The sequence below is a fragment of the Ruditapes philippinarum genome, unplaced genomic scaffold (genome assembly GCF_026571515.1).
Source record: "Ruditapes philippinarum isolate M1 unplaced genomic scaffold, ASM2657151v2 ctg1331_1_1_1_1, whole genome shotgun sequence".
In the NCBI taxonomy this organism is placed as follows: Eukaryota; Metazoa; Mollusca; class Bivalvia; order Venerida; family Veneridae; genus Ruditapes; species Ruditapes philippinarum.
The window spans coordinates 42,368-63,799 of record NW_026866104.1 but is presented as its reverse complement, the minus strand read 5'-3'; the positions used below and the strand labels follow the sequence as shown (position 1 = coordinate 63,799).

Genomic DNA, 21,432 nt, shown 5'->3' with positions numbered 1-21,432 from the left:
TGTAGACACTCATTAGAACATGTGTCATGCTAAATAATTTAGCTTCAGCTCTTTGAGTTCTTTAAAAGAAAATCTTTTAAGTTTTTACTACATACATATAGGGAAAATCAATTACCCCCAGGGCAGGGCAAATTTTGATCCCAGGTCTTTTATTTGAACAAACTTTGTAGACACTCATTAGAACATGTTTCATGCTAAATAATTTAGCTGTAGCTCTTTTAGTTCTATATAAGAAGATTTTATTTCTAAGTTTTTACTACAACATGTACAAGCATATAGGGAAAATCAATGACCCCCTGGGGCAGGGCAAATTTTGACCCGGGGCTTTTATTTGAACAAACTTGGAAGACACTCATTACAAGATGTTTCATGCAAAATATCTTGGCTCTAGCGCTTTGGGTTCTTTAAAAGAAGATCTTTTAAGTTTTAACTATGTGCATATAGGGAAAATCATTGACCCCCTAGGGCGGGGCCAATTTTGACCCCAGGGCTTTCATTTGAACAAACTTGGTAGACACTCACTAGAAGATGTTTCATGTCAAATATCTAAGCTCTAGCTCTTTGGGTTTTTTAAAAGAAGATATTTAAAGTTTTTTCTTTCAGTTGCCATGGCAACCAGAGTTCTGCATGGAATAAAATTCTTTGAACAACTGTTAAAGGTGACTACCAAAGGAACATTCCTGTGAAGTTTGGATGAAATTGGCTGACTAACAAAGGAACATTCCTGTGAAGTTTGGATGAAATTGGCTAAGTGGTTAATAAGGAGTTGGCTTTTAAAGTAAAAGTTGACGGAGGGACAAACAGACGGACGAAAAGCGATCACAAAAGCTCACCCTGTCACTTTGTGACAGGTGAGTTAAAAATTCAAGTAATAATTTACATGTTATTTGCAATTTAGGACTGATTTTTCAATATTCATGGTAAAAATATGCAAAAGTAGCGTCCTGACTTTAAGTATGGTCTTTGACTAAGAATTACCATTGAGAGATTTAAGTGTAGCGTCTAGACTCAGAGTTTAGGTATAGAGTCTTTGACTAAGTATTACCGTAGAGGGATTTAAGTGTATAGTTTATGACTAAGAAATACAGGTGAGGGGTTCAAGTGTAGAGTCTGTGACTAAGAATTACAGTCAAGAGGTTCCAATGTAGTCTTTGACAAAGAATTGCAGTTGAGGGATTCAAGTGAAGAGTGTTTGACTAAGAATAACAATTGAAGGATTCAACATGTAGTGTTCAAGAAATGAAGCTCACACTATTGAATCCATCAGCCTGTTATGAACATAATTTAAATAACTTTGCAAAGGTAAAATGCATCTTACAAAACTGTTTCCGGCGGAGACCATAAATAAATGGCTATCCTATTGATTTTTCAAGCCTGTGGGGTACATAATTATATAACATTAGACAGGAGTTTGAACCTACGGGTTTCTTATGCAGACTTTATATACGGGAAATAACCCAGACTGTATATCACAAACTTCCATATAAGGCATATTGTTTTTCAAGCCTGTGGAGAACATAATAATATAAGAAATAGGAAGAACTTTGAACCTACAAGCTACCAATGCATACAATAAGTATATCACACATTGTCATTTTGTTTGTCAAGCCTGTAGAATACATACATATCTATAAAACAATTTCCTAAAAGTGCATTACAAGGCACTATAAACTTTAGAATTAGCTTTAAACAAATTTAGTACATGACATTTCAGATAAGTAACGATTATCACAGTTTCTATTTTAACAATTACATGTATATATCAACATCTCCGTTGGCGATCAGTCTTGTAAAATAGCCACGGCTGAATCTAATGAGAATTCAACCTGTTTTAATATTTCCAAAAGTTCGGATTCTGAATACTGTGGAAATATTCCTGCCAGCTGCCTCAACCTTTGCGATTCCATTTGACCGAGTCCATCGTGTGGGTCTTCAAACGAACTGGTTTCTATATCAACCGATACTTCACTTCTTGCAGCACCTGTTGGTTGGAGTCTTTCTGAATTCACTGGTGTTGATGTGCTCTGTGTAGGTTGTCTGCTTGTTGATTGTGTGACTTAAAATACATGCAAAGTTAAATCATATATGAGCCACGTCATGACAAAAGCAACATAATGGGTTTGCGACCAGCATGGATCAAGACAAGTCTGCGCATCTGCGCAGTTTGATCAGGATCCATGCTGTTCGCTTACAAACCCTATAACAAGTACAGAAACTGATAGTCAACAGCATGGATCCTGATCAGACTGTGTGGATGCGCAGGCTGGTCTGGATCCATGCTGGTCGCAAACACACTATGTTGATTTTGTCATGGTGCGGCTCAATTATAAAGTCACTTACATAAGATTGATGAGTAAAACCATTCTTTTCCTGTAAACAAGTATACCCTGATGAAGAATATTGATTTCTATATTCAAACTTATATGAGCAGAAAAGAAAATTTTTTATCATTTATGAAGTTGTTTATATATGCAATCATAAGCTTTGTAACCAGGAAATCATGAATACCTGGCTAACTTATTAATGCACTCCTACACAATACTTACCAAAATCATAAAAAAACTGCCTTATAGGCATAAAATCAGATATTATATAAAAAGACGATTTTTTTAGCTTCAATTGCCATCTCCATTTTAGTTCACAGCATGATAAGCAATATTCAGCAAGGGCTGTCCAAGGGGCAGCACCCTCCACTTGTCTCAGTACTGGATAGAAACAGCACATTTTCTTAATAAATAATTTGAATTGATTAAATATCTTAAAGGAACTCCACTGAGGTCCAAAAGGTAAAAACTTACATTGGTCAGCTGAGAAACTTTAAATTTAAAGACATTCAAAATATAATTATAAGAAATATACACAGATGTAAATTGAAAATCATATTTTTGTGCTATTCACAACCCGATTTGTGTGGAATGCGCTGCAGCACTATAAAATTTTGGGTCATATTTCACAATTATAACAGTTGTTTTGGAAAAAACAGAGTGAGCAAATGATCTGAAATTTTGCACACAACTTATTGGTCTAGACATACATCAAATGGAACAATAATTTTGAAAAAATATTACCAGTTCAATCATGTCAAAAAACCCTCAGTGGAGTCCCTTTAACACTTAACCTGCTTGAACCATGTGATTTGCCTCTACCAAAAGAATAGAGGCAGGCAAACCTCCACATTTTACCCCATGCAGATCATGAAATGTCACATGGTATAGACACCATGTGATGGTAGCTTAATATTTATTTTTTTACATTGAAATGCCTCCAAATCCATGATAATTTTCATGAAAGTTTTGAAAATATATTTAAAAGTAAAATATTGTGAAGCAAACAATGCAAACAATGACAGTAATTTAAGCATTGCAAACAGTGCTTACAGTCTGCGTAAATTATCAGAAAGGTGTCAAAATATGCAAAAATTAACCAAACCTGCATGAGTTACAGTAAACACAGTAGAAAATTAATGGTGATTAATACTGCAAAAGCAATCATTAATTACTATATCATGCAAATCATTAATTAAATCTTTAAGTTTTCTTAAATTCATATTACATTTTTCTAATGTTTGATTTTTTTAATTTTTTAAATATTTTGGCTGATCTGGAGGCATGCAACTTTTAACACTGAATTCCAAATTCAAACTAGGACAAATCAATTTTAGAAATTCTGTAGGTAAATGGTTCAATATTGGAAAAAAAAGAAATAATCACCTGCACCAGCAAGTTTTTTACTCTTGTTTTCAAATCTTCTCAGGAAAGCATCATTTGCCCTACAATAAATATTAATGAAAATCATACAAGTATGTAAACAGAATAAAACTCAAATAATCTCCATCTTTGTGAAATTCTCAAATGATAATCTATTTCAAAAGCCTATTCATTGGTAAAATATGAACCATTGCATAGATAAACTAGAACTGTGTCCAAAGGACACGGATGCCCCCACTATCAACATTTATATGGTATATAGTGAAAAAATCAACAAAGGGCCATAATTCTGTTAAATTTGGTCGCAGCAAAACTTCCTTCCTTTTCTACCATCTACACATTAAGGTTGTTCATCCCTTGAAGTTTGAGCAAAATCTGCCATCCAGTTTAAAAGGAGTTGCGTTCACAAAATTTCTATATGGTATACAATGAAAAAAATCAACAAAGGGCCATAATTCTGTTATATTTGGTCGCAGCAAAAATTCCTTCCTTAACTACCATCTGCACATTAAGGTTGTTCATCCCCGGAAGTTTAAGCAAAATCTGCCATCCGGTTTAAGAGGAGTTGCTTTCACAAAATTTCTACATAGTATATAGTGAAAAAATCAACAAAGGGCCATAATTCTGTTAAATTTGGTCGCAGCAAAAATTCCTTTCTTTACTACCATCTACACATTAAGGTTGTTCATCCCTGGAAGTTTATGCAAAATCTACCATCAGGTTTAAGAGGAGTTGCGTTCACAAGATTTTGGGACGTATGGACAGACGTATGGACAAGTGCAACGCTATATGCACCCCACTTTGTGGAGGCATAAAAATTAAAAAAATTGTTCCATGCAATGTATGAACCAAGATATAAAAACAATTTGTTCCATTTAAAGCATGAACTAAAATTCCGTTTGAAAATGCAGCTTAGGCTCAATACAATGATTTAAGATGCTGTTATTGATTTATTTATTCTTTGCTATATCAATATATGTTTGACAGAAGTACATGATTCTTAAGCTGATGTTGTATACTAACCGAACAATTTATTAATTAAAACTTAAACTTGTTTTTGATTCAATTAAATACATGTATAATCATTTTGAAAACTACTCTTTTTGTCTGATTATTCTATCATTTTAACTTACACTTATCTCTGATTTAACATTTGTTAACTTAAACTCTCATTTGCTTATCAGATCATGTTGTTAAGTCGCACTTTCCTCTTGTTATCAAATCATGGCAACATCTAACACTTTCATACTCTTAATTAATCATGTTATTTACATACACTTTCCTATCGTTATTTTATTATTTTTTTTAACTCACACATTTCTCTGATTATTCAATCACTTTGTTAGTTTACACTTTTCTATGATTGTAACTAAGCTTATACCATTCTCTGATTATTCAATCATTTTGTTAACTTACAATTTTCTCTGAATATTCAATCATTTAGTTAGTTTACACTTTTTCTATAATTTTAGCTTAAACTTTTCTCTGATTATTCAATCATTTTGTTAACTTACACTTTTCTCTGAATATTCTATCATTTTGTTAACTTACACTTTTCTCTGATTATTCAATCATTTTGTTAACTTACACTTTTCTCTGATTATTCAATCCACAGGCACTAGACACAATGAATTTACCTCTATGTGCTCATAATACTACATATAAAGATTCTTTATATATAGAATTATGAGCATATAGAGGTAAATTAATTGTGTCTAGTGCCTGTGATTCAATTATTTTGTTAACTTACACTTTTCTCTGATCATCCAATCATTTTCTTAACTTACACTTTTCTCTGAATATTCTATCATTTTGTTAACTAACACTTTTCTCTGATTATTCAATCATTTTGTTAACTTACACTTTTCTCTGATTATTCAATCCTCAGGCACTAGACACAATTAATTTACCTCTTGTGAACTTACACTTTTCTCTGATTATCCAATCATTTTGTTAACTTACATTTTTCTCTGATTATCCAATCATTTTGTTATCTTACACTTTTCTCTGATTATTCAATCATTTTGTTAACTTACACTTTTCTCTGACTATTCAATCCACAGGCACTAAACACAATTAATTTACCTCTATATGCTCATAATACTACATATAAAGATTCTTTATGTATAGAATTATGAGCATATAGAGGTAAATTAATTGTATCTAGTGCCTGTGATTCAATTATTTTGTTAACTTACACTTTTCTCTGATTATTCAATTATTTTGTTAACTTACACTTTTCTCTGATTATCCAATCAGTTTGTTAACTTACACTTTTCTCTGATTATTCAATCATTTTGTTAACTTACACTTTTCTCTGATTATTCAATCATTTTGTTAACTTACACTTTTCTCTGATTATTCAATCATTTTGTTAACTTACACTTTTCTCTGATTATTCTATCATTTTGTTAACTTACACTTTTCTCTGATTATTCAATCATTTTGTTAACTCACACTTTTCTCTGATTATTCAATCATTTCATTAACTTACACTTTTCTCTGATTATTCAATCATTTTGTTAACTAATATTTTTCTCTGATTATTTTATCATTTTGTTAACTTACACTTTTCTCTAATTATTCTATCACTTTGTTAACTTACACTTTTCTCTGATTATTCAATCGTTTTGTTAACTTACATTTTTCTCTTTCTCAACTTACACTTTTCTCAGATTAATCAATCACTTTGTTAACTTACACTTTTCTCTGAGTATTCAATTGTTTTGTTAACTTACACTTTTATTTGAAATAAATGGGGTTACCCAGTTGGGGCCTGAAAAAAAAAAAACTTACACTTTTCTCTGATTAATCAATCATTTTGTTAACTTACACCTTTCTCTGATTATCCCATCTGTGGTCAGCAGCCTCATCTTCTTCTTTCTTTCTTCTCTCATTCTGCAATGCCTGAAATATACATAAAATTTGTGTATACATGTATTTTCAGAAGGAAAAGCAAAGGAGTGCATTTTAGAATGTAATAATATATAAACTATTTGTCACTGGAAACCATAATGATAAAATTGTTTTCAACAGTTAAATTGACATTATGCCCATCCATTTTAAAGGTACATTAGTAGTAAACATGTGAATATCAAAACAAGTTTACATTTTGCCATAATTCCTTTCAGTTTTATAAATTACTTAGATTGGACATCAAATAACTCACATGGCCCATAATGTAAATATCTATTGTAATTGACCTGTAATATTCAATTTATGAATGAACACAGTTATTATTTAGGCAGATTTTTATTTCATTGTAAATATTTTCCAATATTAACTGTTAAATCGATCACAATTCTGAAAGTCAGTCTTTTGAAATATATAGTCAATTCAGCTTATTTACTTTACAATGAAAATGATCATAATGTCATTTTAAACAACTCATTGCAAATTCCTGGAAAATAAAATAATTTTCTGGCAAATGATTTTGTTATTACTGATATATGTTTGGTCTTATTTCTTTAATTTTGTTAAAAACATCTTCCACCTATTGACTATTGAAAGCTAATGTTGCATTTGACTGCAAAACAAGAGTTTAATAATTGTTTTACATATAATAACTAGTGGCAGGAAAGTATCACAATACCAATTTCTTTGTTGAGTTTGCAATTTAAGTTCTCTCTGGTCTGATTGGTCATAATTAAAGTGTATTTATTTCATGTGTGTAGTTTTTGTGTGTTACAGGATGACTTTAAAAGTTATTTTTTGTGTATTTTCCAGGAAATCATTTGTTGGCGGAAGGTAAGTAGCGAAAGGGTTGTATCTGTACTACCCACCAGCAGTCAGGAGTTTTCAGTGGTGAATTTAAACAGTGTAAAAACAGAATGAAGATTTCTGAAAAGTAGATGGCTAACATATTATATTTTGGGCCTTATTTGACTTAGATTATGTTGATGACAGCATGTAATTCATCCAGAACAGTGGTATTGAGAATTAAGCCTCAAATGTGACTAATTTACTATATAGAACAAAGAATATGAACACATATAAGGAAAATCAATGTCACCCGGGACAGGGCCAATTTTGACCCTAACGCTTCATATAACAAACTTTGAACACACTAACTGGAAGATGTTTCATGCTAAATATCTTAACTCTAGCTATTTTGGTTTTTTCAAAGAAGATTTTATAAATTTTTGCTTTACACATAAATAAAATCAATGACCCCCCGGGGCAGGGCCAATTTTGACCAAGGGCTTTTATTTGAAAAAAACTTTGTAGACACTCACTAGAAGATGTTTCATGCTTAGTATCTAAACTCTAGCTATTTGTTTTTTTTTCGAAGAATTTTTAATTTAAAGTTTTTGCTTTACACATATATGGAAAATCAATGACCTCTGGAGCAGGGCAAATTTTGACCCAGGGCTCTAATTTGAACAAATTTGGTAGACACCCATTAGAACATGGTTCATGCTAAAGATCTTAGCTCTAGCTCTTTGGGTTCTTTAAAAGAAGATTTTATAAGTTTTTACTATATACATATAGGGAAAATCAATGACCCCCTTGGGCAGGGCCAATTTTGACCCAAGGGCTTTTATTTGAACAAACTTGATAGACCCCTATTAGAAGATGTTTCATGCTAAATATCTTAGTTATAGCTCTTTGGGTTCTTTAAAAGAAGATTTTATAAGTTTTTACAATATGCATATAGGGAAAATCAATGACCCCCGGGGCGGGGCCAATTTTGACCCTAGGGCTTTTATTTAAACAAACTTGGTAAACACTCATTAGAACAAGTTTCATGCTAAATATCTTAGCTTTAGCTCTTTGGGTTCTTGAAAAGAAGATTTTAAAAGTTTTTACTATATGCATATAGGGAAAATCAATGACCCCCTGGGGCCGGGCCAATTTTGACCCCAGGGCTTTTATTTGAACAAACTTGATAGACACCTATTAGAAGATGTTTCATGCTAAATATTTTAGCTCTAGCTCTTTGGGTTCTTTAAAAGAAGATTTTATAAGTTTTTACTATATGCATATAGGGAAAATAATGACCCCCGGGGCGGGGCAAATTTTGACCCCAGGGCTCTTATTTAAACAAATTTTGTAGACACCCATTAGAACATGGTTCATGCTAAATATCTTAGCTCTAGCTCTTTGGGTTCTTTAAAAGAAGATTTTTTAAGTTTTTACTATATGCATGTAGGGAAAAGCAATGACCCCTGGGGTGGGGCCAATTTTGACCCTTTAGGGCTTTTATTTGAACAAACTTGATAGACACCTACCGGTATTAGAAGATGTTTCATGCTAAATATCTTAGCTCTAGCTCTTTGGGTTCTTTAAAAGAAGATTTTATAAGTTTTTAATATATGCATATAGGGAAAAATCAATGACCCCCCGGAGCGGGGCCAATTTTGACTCCAGGGCTTTTATTTGAACAAACTTGATAGACACTCACAAGAAGATGTTTTATGCCAAATATCTAAGCTCTACCTCTTTGGGTTTTTTAAAAGAAGATATTTTAAGTTTTTTCTATCAGTTGCCATGGCAACCAGAGTTCTGCATGGAATTAAATTCTTTGAACAATTTTTAAAGGTTACCACCAAAGGAACATTCCTGCGGAGTTTGGATGAAATTGGCTCAGCGGTTTATGAGGAGATGTTATTTAAAGTAAAAGTTTACGGACGGCCGACGCCAGACGAAAAGCAATCACAAAAGCCCACCCTGTCACTAGGCTGACACATAAAGGGGCAAAAGAATATTTTAAGGGCAAAAGAACATTTTCTATCATGTGGAAACAGATGAAATCTATTAGTATGGACAGACTGATTCAACTGCATTCTCTGATCTCCAATTTTGATTTTTGGCGACTAATACAGGTGTCATATGAGGAAACATGCTGTAATCCCAGAGGGGCTCAAACCCAGGATCCCTGGGCCACTGCTCCTCTTAAACTCTAACTATCTATAGAACAACAACCGTCTCATAAGCAAAGAGTATTTCATGATGAAAGTGCAAAAAAAGCAGCCATTGAAATATGCTGCCTCATGCAGGACTTGTTCAATAAATTCAGTATTGAATCTACACTCATTCAATATCTTCTATGTATTTTCCATCCATTAAACATGTATACCTTTTATAAAATGTGTAAAGAAAATCTAAACAAAACCAAAGTCTTTATTTTTTCTTATGAAAAGCTGAATGTCATTGATTATTAAATGTCATTAATGACGTACGAATATATAAGTCACGTAACTAGTGAATCAAACTGTGGAAAAAAAACCCATAGAAAATGTCAATTACCATTAAACTACGTATTTCATCTATTGCTTATGATAAAATGATAATGATTTTTTATCAGGATTTTTTTTTTTAACCTAACTGTGATTTTATTGCTGCTTGGAGTTCAAATGCATGGAAATATATCACGTTTTGTAGCACAAGTAAATACGTGAATGTCATTGATTATTAATGTCATGAAAGACGTATGAATATAAAAGTCACGTACATGTAACTAGTTAAACAAACTGTGAAAAAAAAACACAAAAAATGTCAATTACCATTAAACTAAAAGAAAAATCAATATCCGGTAACTATTTACTTGACAAGTTTATCTCGGTCAGCAGACTACCTTAATGTCTACAATAATTTTGTGCTGCTTATTTATCGTACGTGAACAAGGGGTTTATAGGACGAAAATAGTCGAAAACTTTTAGATAATTTTTAAACATAAATTAATTTTCATTTTATGCAAATGTGCTTCTAATTAACGCCCCCAGTTGTACCGTTTGGGAGATGATGAACGGAAACTGAAAATTTCATATTATTTTCAAAGTAAAAGGGGCATAACTTTGCCAAAAATCATCGAACCATTACCAAATTCGAACTTGACCTGTATAATTTCTCATGACATATCCATATGAGTTGAATGTGTGCAACTGTTACTAAGATAATGAACAGAAATTGATGATGACGGAATGACAGACTGATGGAAGGACCAAACAGGGTAAAACTATATGCCCCAGCCATTACATGGCGGGGCTTAAAAAAAGAACAAAATTTTATAATACTAGACTTTGGCAAGTCCATGAGCCATTTAAAGTTTAGCAATAACATTGACAGTGAATTTTTGCTATAGTTGTGTAGTACATGATGCCCATGAAATATCATTTGAGCCGTGTCATGACAAAACCAACATAATGGGTTTGCAACCAGCATGGATCCAGACCAGCCTGCGCCTCCGCGCAGTCTCATCAGGATCCATGCTTTTCGCTTACAAACCCTATAACAAGTAGAGAAACTGATAGCGAACAGCATGGATCCTGATCAGACAGCGCGGATGCGCAGGCTGGTCTGGATCCATGCTGGTCGCAAGCCCATTATGTTGGTTTTGTCGTGACCCGGCTCATTTTATACATTTCATAGCATTATAGATTTGTGAACTGAACCAAAAGTAACCAGCCTAAATTGCCCTTAGTATCGAAACAAAGTTGACCAGGCTCTATTTGGCTGGTAGAAAGATCTGGAAAAGAAGGGATCCCTTGGAAACTACAAAAATTACTTGATTATTATAATTGCAAAATCAAGGTTGACTGAGCTATTTCTTTTTCCCTTAAAGGAACTCTACTAAAAACATAAGCTTTGAATTTCTTACAAAGATCAGCTAGGGAAATAGAAAGATATGCAAAATATAATTAAGAATTATACACTGAAATAAATTAAAAATCATATATATTTGTGCTATCAGCCTGATTAGAGCAAAAAGCATTGCAACGCTTTACAATTTCTGGTCATTTTTCACAATAAGAATAATTATTGTAAAATTCCTATTAAACGCCCCCAGGGGCTAAACATTTTCCAAAAGGGGGGCTATTATTAGAACACAGTTTTTCCTTAAAATCCAAAAATCATTGTAAATACATTTAGTGTTAGCAAGTGTTGGTCAAAACATTAAAAAGTGTTAAGATTTTAAAGTTCATACTATAAAATAAAATGGATTCTGAATGATTTGAATGAAATTATGGAGTTCAGCACTTATGAGTATATTGTTTTTATTATCAAAAGGCCTGGGGGTCTTTATTAGGGGAGGGGCGTTTATTAGGAATTTACGGTATTCTTTAAAAAACAGAGTGAAAAAATGATGTAAAATTTTGCACACAAGTTTTTAGCTGGACCTACATTAAATGGAACATTTATCTCGGGGAAAGAAAAAATTCTAATCTCATTATGTCAAATATTAGCTGAGTGCCTTTAAACAACATAATGAATTGTTCCAGTTACAAAGCAGGGCATATTTTTTACAAAATTTTCAACTGGACATGACATAATACCTTTTTTCTCTGCTCATCTTTTTTTTTCTGTAACTCTTCTTCTTCTTTCTGTTTGAAATATGATTTTTTCTCTTCCTTCTGCAGCTTCAATAGAAACAAATATTGATTCAATTGAGCCCTGTCATGACAAAACCAACATAGTGGGTTTGCCACCAGCATGGATCCTGACCAGCCTGCGCATCCAAGCAGTCTGGTCAGGATTCATGCTGTTCGCTATCAGTTTCTCTACTTGTAATAGGGTTTGTAAGCGAACAGCATGGATCCTGATCAGACTGCACGGATGCGCAGGCTGGTCTGGATCCATGCTGGTCGCAAACGCACTATGCTGGTTTTGTCATGGTGCGGCTCAATTTTTCTTTAGAATCATTCACAAAACATAAAACAAAACTGTCCTGATTTACGTCTGACGTCAAACTGGTCCTTTTAAAATAGAAGAAAGAAAAAAACACACATTTCAATGTATGTGTGACTTAACTTGCAACCCCTATGCCAGCATGTGTAAAACTAATTGAAAACCAGTTTAATATGCAAGAATAAAGTGTTTTCCTACACGTGCATTAAGTCCGACAGGACATTGCTGCCTGACTAACTTAAATAATCAACTCGTTATTACCAAATATGACAATGGACTGTACCATTGTCATATTTGGTAATAACGAGTTTATTTGGGAATTGGACAAATCCATTCTAAGGAATTTTCACGGTCAAGTGTTAAAATATTACCAGTTTCTGTGTTTTAGAAGGACTCTCCTGGATCAGTCTTCTTCTTGCAGCACCCTCGGTCACCTGACCACCACCTATTATAATATAATAATACAACCAATTATCAATGAAACACTCGTAACTGCAGTCATTCATATGGTTGTTGTTGTTTTTTTGCAACAAATCTTTCCTTTCCAGGGAAGTGTACATAACACAATTTGGAAAAGTAAAGAAAAAAACACATACATGTATCAAAACCTTAACATTTTTAAATGATTATACATGCATGAACATGTTTGTACAAATTTAATTAATTTATACTTTTTTGTATAAAAATGTACATGTACCTAAAACTTGAGCTGGCTTAAAAGAGAAATCTTCATAATTTTCAGATTTCATCTGTTTTTTGTTTTCAACATTTTCAACTGATGTTCCCAAAATTAGCACCTACGAGTGTGAATAAAGAGTAAGTGTTTAGAAGGTAGGTGTGGAGGGAAGGAGCACTGTGTAAATTGAATGACTTTCTTTACATCAATAAAATTCAAAACAAGTTTTTAGTCATGATTTATCTTAGCAGTCAATCCACCTAATCCATTGTAATGGATAAGGAACCAATTATTTTTATAAACAAATTGTTACCAAATGACCAACTTCTAATCCCTCATGATTTTCCAATTAGCAGTGGTAGACAAATTGCCATTAGACTCGATGTCGCACTGAGCCCCGGAGTAATTTGAACTTGAGCTGTGTCTGGATTACTAATCAGATAATCTCTCTATTGACCTAAACAGGAGGGAGGCTCAGGGTCAAAGTTTACAGACCATTATTAATCCATACCAAATGTACATAAAATTATAACTAAGGATTAATTGGCAGGAAATATACGCTGTAATATGTAATAATGTAATATGTAATATGTATTTGAATAATGTGCAATGTAAGTTTGAATACTGGTTGGAGAGATAACTCCGACACTAAATCACATACTTTTTGTAATATCTTAATTATCTTCCTGTATATTTTAAATATTGAACCACCTAAATAAAGTTCAGTTCAAAGACTTTACATTACACTACAAAAATTATGTATGAAAATGAGAATTGGTACTTCTTTAAGGTCCTGAAGGAGGTATACAAAACATGGTCTTTTTACCCCTCAACAGTAGATAAAGTCGACACTTAAATTTTTAAGTAAAAAATGACAGGAAATCAGCATCATTAATTTATTTTTACATCTTAAATGTTTTATCTATTTTTTGTTGATGTAAAAACAAGTTCTCAAAAATATTTCCCAAGTCAGTGGCCTGTGGTCAATACAGTTCTAACTACCTCATTGTAATTTAGCAAAAAGAACGTTTTGAAGCAATTTTTACCAACAAAAAGTTTCGGTTAATTGAAAAATATTAAAAAGTTTACCAACTTACAACAAGAGGGCCATGATGGCCCTGAGGTCGCTCACCTGTATATAGGCAGCCGCCCACCCCCGGCCCAATTTTTACCCAAGGGCTTTTATTTGAACATACTTGGTAGACAACCATTAGAACATGTTTCATGCTAAATATCTTAGCTCTAGCTCTTTGAGTTCTTTAAAAGAAGATTGTTTAAGTTTTTACTACATGCATATAGGGAAAATCAATGACCCCCTGGGGCAGGGCCAATTTTGACCCCAGGGCTTTTATCTGAACAAACTTGGTAGACATTCATTAGAAGATGTTTCATGCTAAATATCTTAGCTCTACCTCTTTGGGTTCTTTAAAAGAAGATTTTTTAAAGTTTTTACTATATGCATATAGGGAAAATCTATGACCCCCTGGGGCGGGGTCAATTTTGACCCAAGGGCTTTTATTTGAACAAACTTGGTAGACATTCACTAGAAGATGTTTCATGCCAAATATCTAAGCTCTAGCTCTTATGGTTCTTTAAAAGAAGAATTTTTAAGTTTTTACTATATGCATATAGGGAAAATCAATGACCCCCCGGGGCGGGGCCAATTTTGACCCCAGGGCTTTTATTTGAACAAACTTGGTAGACACTCACTAGAAGATGTTTCATGCTTATTATTTTAGCTCTAGCTCTTTGGGTTCTTTAAAAGAAGATTTTTTAAGTTTTTACTATATGCATATAGGGAAAATCAATGACCCCCTGGGGCGGGGCCAATTTTGACCCCAGGGCTTTTATTTGAACAAACTTGGTAGACATTCACTAGAAGATGTTTCATGCCAAACATCTAAGCTCTAGCTCTTACGGTTCTTTAAAAGAAGATTTTTAAGTTTTTACTATATGCATATAGGGAAAATCAATGACCCCCCGGGGCGGGGCCAATTTTGACCCCAGGGCTTTTATTTGAACAAACTTGGTAGACACTCACTAGAAGATGTTTCATGCCAAAAATCTTAGCTCTAGCTCTTTGGGTTCTTTAAAAGAAGATTTTTTAAGTTTTTACTATATGCATATAGGGAAAATCAATGACCCCCTGGGGCGGGGCCAATTTTGACCCCAGGGCTTTTATTTGAACAAACTTGGTAGACACTCACTAGAAGATGTTTCATGCCAAATATCTAAGCTCTAGCTCTTAGGGTTCTTTAAAAGAAGATATTTAAAGATTTTTCTTTCGGTTGCCATGGCAACCAGAGTTCTGCATGGAATTAAATTCTTTGAACAATTTTTAAAGGTGACCACCAAAGGAACATTCCTGTGAAGTTTGGATGAAATTGGCTCAGTGGTTTATGAGGAGATGTCATTTAAAGCAAAAGTTTACGGACGGACGACGGACGGACGGACGGACGCCGGACGAAAAGCGATCACAAAAGCTCACCCTGTCACTTTGTGACAGGTGAGCTAAAAACTCATCACATTTTGTCCTGCTCCTATACTACTAGGTGACCATATGCTTTTTTGTTGAAAAACAAAGTTATAAAAATTATATTTATCAAGTGTCGGGGTTATCTATGCGTCGGAGTTATCTCTCCGACCAGTATAGAAATAAACTCCAGTTTCAATTTAAAAATGTATTGTTTTATTAAAACATTAATGCAGTATTAAAATTTATTTAAAATACAAATTTTGTTAAGTTGGAAAATAATAATTGAAATAGTTATATAAACATGGTGAAATTTTGAGTATAATTTTTCAGCACAATCTTACTGTTTAACTTCAAACAAATCATCAAACAATGGCCCCTCTTGGCAATTAAAGATTTTATTAATATTTGGTAACTGAGAAATAGTCAAGACCAAAACATTTTGGGTTGAATTGACGACCCTACAAATGTATACTCAAAGGCAACTCTCTAATTCTGGACATATTAAAATATTGTAGTAGCCATTTTACTTAACTGAATGAATTGCACCTAAGTATATTTACTGTTATCAATATAAGCCACCTAAGAATCCATTTGTGGGCAGTGAGAAGTCAAGTGAAGTCTAATTTATTTATAAAGTCTGATACATATAACAACTAGAGCCACCAACATTTGACCTTCAAGGTCATTTATGAATGAGGATCAAGTTTAGTCTAGTCTACTAATAGAAGTATTTTGTCTCAAGGGTTGTTGTGGCCAAGTATGAAGACAATACACCAAAACTTATGTTATGAACAATGTTAAAGTTTTGAGGAGAACTGAATGGGAATGCCGACATGACTGTAACATTATACCTCAATCTTTTTTCTTTGAAAAAAAGCTAAGCTTAAAACAACATAAGCTCTAATTAGCTTTTTACACAACCAACTTCTGTAATTTACTACATTGGGTAAAGATATAATACATGAAAAACGTGGTTACAAAAATGGCTGACATTAAAGTGGCAACTGGGTGCATTCCTGTTGGGTAGTATAATATAATATAACAACTGTGTCAACTGACCACTACTTAAAATAGATATCCGACAATAATCATATTTTTACTCTAATGAAAATTAATGTTCTTTGGTAAAGTTGTGACTACCTTAATGTCATGATACACATTGTTTATTAATTCGACATTTATACTATAAAGTCTTTCATGCAAGGTCACTTCCAATTTTCCTAGACACGTGGTTCCATAGTATCACAGTTCAATATTTTATCAGTCATTCCTGATCAATTAATTACCTCAGACCTTCCTACACTTGTTTACTAATACCACCATTCCCATGACTTAGTTACCATTCCTCAATTCAATTACCTGCCATTCCTTAGGTCATTTTTTAATTGTTTTTTCCTCTTCAAAATATATGACTTAAATTCCTTGTAGTACCACATTATTAATTGAAATCGATATTTTCTCCAACACAGATTTCCTGTCACTTCCTTATAATTTTTATTACATGAAACTTTTACCAAAAACAAAATAATGAAGGTCTTGAAAGATCAAAACCAGTATATGCTTGAATTAACCAGTTACAAACCATCCTGAATTGTTTGACGTGTGTTCTCTCCTACTCTTGATATACTTGTTAAAAACAGAATAGAAAAAAAAATGATAAGAGATCAAGATCAATATCTCCCTTAGCCATAGATTACCTGCTGTCCCTACGTAGTTGAAAGTGCTGGGGGTATTTTGCTGCAGATGTTGCTGGTATGCTTGTGTCTCCCTTTGAGCAACTAAGATAAATTAAGAAATGAGCCGCGTCACGATATAACCAACATAATGGTTTTGCGACTAGCATGGATCCAGACAAGCCTGCGCATCCGCACAGTCTGATCAGAATCCATGCAGTTCGCTTACAAACCCTATAACAAGTAGAGAAACTGATAGCAAACAGCATGGATCCTGATGAGACTGCGCGGATGCCCAGTCTGGTCTGGATCCATGCTGGTTGCAAACCTATTACGTTGGTTTTGTTGTGACACGGCTCAAATATATTTGGCAATCAAATAATGTTTCAACATGAAAGATTTTAAATGTCCATTAAACCTCAAAAATTATAATATTTTTAATTTTACATTTTTAGTATTCTGTTATAGTTTCAAAAAAGCTACTCATTGACCACAAAGCTGAACCATTTTTTTTTCTTCTTAATTTGCCTTTTCCATTTTACAGTACAGTGATAGTGATTTAGTATGTTGTTAACATTTAGCTACTTTTATGGCCAATTATTTCAATTTTAGCACTACTTTCTTCAGATAATGCTTAAGTATACAGACTTCATTGTTTTGATGGCACCAATACTGTATAGACAAAGCGAAAATTTTTTCTAAGCATTTTCTGTACAGAAAACGATTAGGATTGCCCTTTTGTTACATTTTTTTAAGCCAATTAAAGCACCTGATTAAGTATACAAAACCGTACTTTTTTTTGATAATGTAAACATATGGGGACTTTCCAGCTAAATTAATGGCGGAGGAAGACCGAAGACGAACATGCATAATGTCCCAGATGTCAAAGACTGTCCCGAAAGTCAGGGGACTGTCCCGGATATGATTTAAAGTACTTGCTGCTTTAAAATCAAAGTACTTGAGGTACTGGAATGTAACAAGTAACTTAAAATATACTTGTCATACTGGAGTTCCTATCATTATTGCACCCAGAGACTTAAAATTATCAAATAGATTAAGATGTTCCTACCTTGATTTATTTGTTCTCTTCGTCTCTGGTTAGGAGCAATCACACTGTATCCACCTTGACTAAAATAAAATAATAGATTATAAGAAATATACATGTTCCAGAAAAGCAAAGGCAGATAATGTTGTGCATATAAGACATGATTGCACTGTTACTAGAAACATTTTTCCTTATTCCCATAAGGATAGACTGCGGGGTATTTGAATGTTAAACAAGCAAATTCATTGAATATTATGAAGACATAAGGCTTTATTTATATAATTTTATATTTATCATGGCATGAACAGTAATATTCTTTGTACATGATAAACATTCAGGGCAATAACAGAGCCATAACTCTGTGTTTAATAGTAATGTCTGCATGGACATGCCAATGACATGTAAATTGCCTTTTTGTATTGATGGTTCCCATAAAGTTTTGTTAAAATACAATACAGCAGTTGCAAAGAAATAGCAATATTGCTATATATGCATTCCACATAACTAATCAAGGGCCATAACTCTGTAATGAAGGGTCTGGTCTTAACAAGGCAACAAATTATGCACATCTCCTTTTGGTATTAATGGTTCCCATAAAGTTTAATTGAATTCCTGCCAGTATAGTTGCAGAGAAGTAGAGCGTAAACAATTAGTGCAGTATATGCATACTGCATAACTAATCAAGGGCCATAACTCTGAGTTAAAGTGTCTGACCTGAACAAGCCGACGATATGCACATCTCTTGATATTGATGATTCCCATAAAGTTTCATTGAATTCAAATCAGTAGTTGCAGAGAAGTAGCGCAGAAACGACTATTCCTCAATTTGAAATAAATAAAAAAAATTTAACGAAGGGTGGGAAATCACTCTTTTTGATGGTATAATTGTATTTTTTTGAAAATGGCATATTTGATGGACAGGAGCATTGTTACTACCATGTTATCCGCTATACCATAAAATCCGCTACTGCCTAAACATAGAACATGTAACTGTCCAGAAATTAATTATGAAATATATTAAAATTTTAACTTTAAAGCTGCACGCCTCCAGATGAGCCAAAATATTTCAAGAAATTCAATCATTAGACCAATGTATTAATATGAAAAGTAAAAAGATTCAATATCCCTAAATAATTATTTACATGTCATTTACGGATATTCCAGTATCAATCACTATAATTTTATAGTTCTGGCTGCCATAACTTTAATTGTCGCTTTTATTTTGACGTTGTGCGACAGTAAAGGAACAGGTCTAGCAGTACTATAAAACCTGTTCGCTGAAGTCTCTTTAACTAATAATTTTTCTGCGTGACTAACGCAGTTAGAGGTATTTTTGTATATTTTGGCCTCTTTTGGGGCTATTTACGTGGACTGTAAGTGTCGTTTGCAATGTGTAAATTACTTTATTTGTTCACTTTGAAAGTTTGAAATACATTTTCAAAATTTTCATGAAAATTAGGCAAACAGGACGTTTCGGCCCCAAACTAAATCGGCCCCAGTGGAAAAATCGGCCCCTGGACGTTTTGGTCCTTTTCCGCGAGACGTTTCGGCCCTACTATAGTACATTGCTTGATTGATAAACACCAATTAATTTAATTACAATTAAGCAATTATGACACTTTAATTATTTAAATAATTAGTTATTATCTTTTGATCTCTTGAACCATTTAGATATACATTAATGTTTTTAAAGGTGTAACCAGTGTAACTAATTAACTGGTTATAGCTTTATACTAATTGGCGGTAAGTAATATCAGAGAAAGATTTAAAAAACGGTTTACTATAATCTCCTGATAATATTTTTAATTATTATTGTTATTAGATAATGATAGATGCTACATGTAGATGTTATAAAAAGTGATTAAAACACTGAAACCAAATTATAAATGCTATGTACCTGCTATCTATAGAAAAGTTATATAAGATTTGAAAATAAAGTGTTTGTGCGTATAATTGTTGGAATAATTTCATTATTTATAGAATTAAATTAGATAAATTATTTACTGGATATTAACTGTGATTTAATACTTACAATCGGATTTCTAAGTGTTAAAAATTGTGACTCATAAACAGACAGAAAAGTCCGATCTGTACATTGAGTGCAATAACGTTGTGCATGGGAGACAGCATGCAGTGACATTCAAGATGTGTCACAGGTGGCATTGAATTGATTACTTTCCCCCTTCTATTCCTTCCCTACTATTATAACCTAATTCTTATACAAAATGATTAAAAATATATATATAAATATCAATTGATTCATTTATTTATCGAAATGCTATAAATATACCGGTTTAAATCACAGTACTTATTCTGGGGCCGATTTGGTAAAGGGCCGAAACGTCTGGGGCCGAAATGTCTTGGGCAATTTGGGGCCGATATGTCTTGGGGCCGAAACGTCTCGAAATCAAAATTAGCATGAATCTGGAGGCATGCTGCTTTAATTTTAATCAATTATGATGCTCATACTATGTCATTCTACGTTCTATATCAGGTCCTCCATTTTCATCATTTGGCTGTAATTCTGTCTGTCTTTCATCCGCCATTCTGCCTGCCGCTCTACCAGCAAGTGGCGGCTGAGCTTGAAGGCGAGGTTGCCCAACCCTTGCCCCAGTTCTCGGCTCCATACCATTAATCGGACGGTCTAGTCTGTTCGCGTTCACTGCTTCTACTTGTCTGGTCTGACCACCCCTTCCTCTGCCCCGAGAATTTGTCAATCCTGGTCTAGAAGTAAAAGTTTTACTCATTTTCGGAAATTTCCTACTTTCAGTTTCGAAGGGAAACAATAAAACGGTGCATGAAAATTTTACTAAATGAAATTTTTTAAAGATATTACACGGCCAAAAGTTACAGGCTTTGGGATACTAAATACAACACACGATGAAAATCTGAGTTATAACATGTTAAATCAAAGCACAGAAGGTGCTGAATTTGTTTGGATCTCAAAATGTCAGAAAGATGAAGGTTGTGAGATTATAAACCAATTTGCTTTTGTATAGTGCCACCAATGCTGTTTCCAGTGTTATAAATGTAGTAAATTGGCTATAGAAGGCTAATTGCACACTGATATTCAATTCAATGTTTATTTGGCTTAAACAATTTAAATAATTGGGATTCGAACTCCAGACCTCTCGCTTACTAACCGAGTGTGTTACCCCTCGACCACGGCGAAGTTTGAAATAATAGCCTGAAGAAAACCACATTATTCTAAATTAGGGTTTATAACC

The 21,432-nt window shown here is 33.4% G+C and overlaps 1 protein-coding gene across 1 annotated transcript; it reads right to left on the bottom strand.

Moving 5' to 3' along the window:
• Window positions 1–1,305: 1,305 nt before the first annotated feature.
• Window positions 1,306–20,999, bottom strand: LOC132731341 (trichohyalin-like). The gene is made up of 8 exons (XM_060717508.1): window positions 20,675–20,999; window positions 18,230–18,288; window positions 17,185–17,265; window positions 12,707–12,780; window positions 11,984–12,067; window positions 6,541–6,614; window positions 3,711–3,769; window positions 1,306–2,056 (listed from the first exon to the last, which is right to left on the bottom strand). Exons 1-8 carry the CDS (start codon window positions 20,950–20,952, stop codon window positions 1,782–1,784), a joined length of 984 nt encoding a protein of 327 aa, XP_060573491.1. The 5' UTR covers window positions 20,953–20,999; the 3' UTR covers window positions 1,306–1,781.
• Window positions 21,000–21,432: the final 433 nt, after the last annotated feature.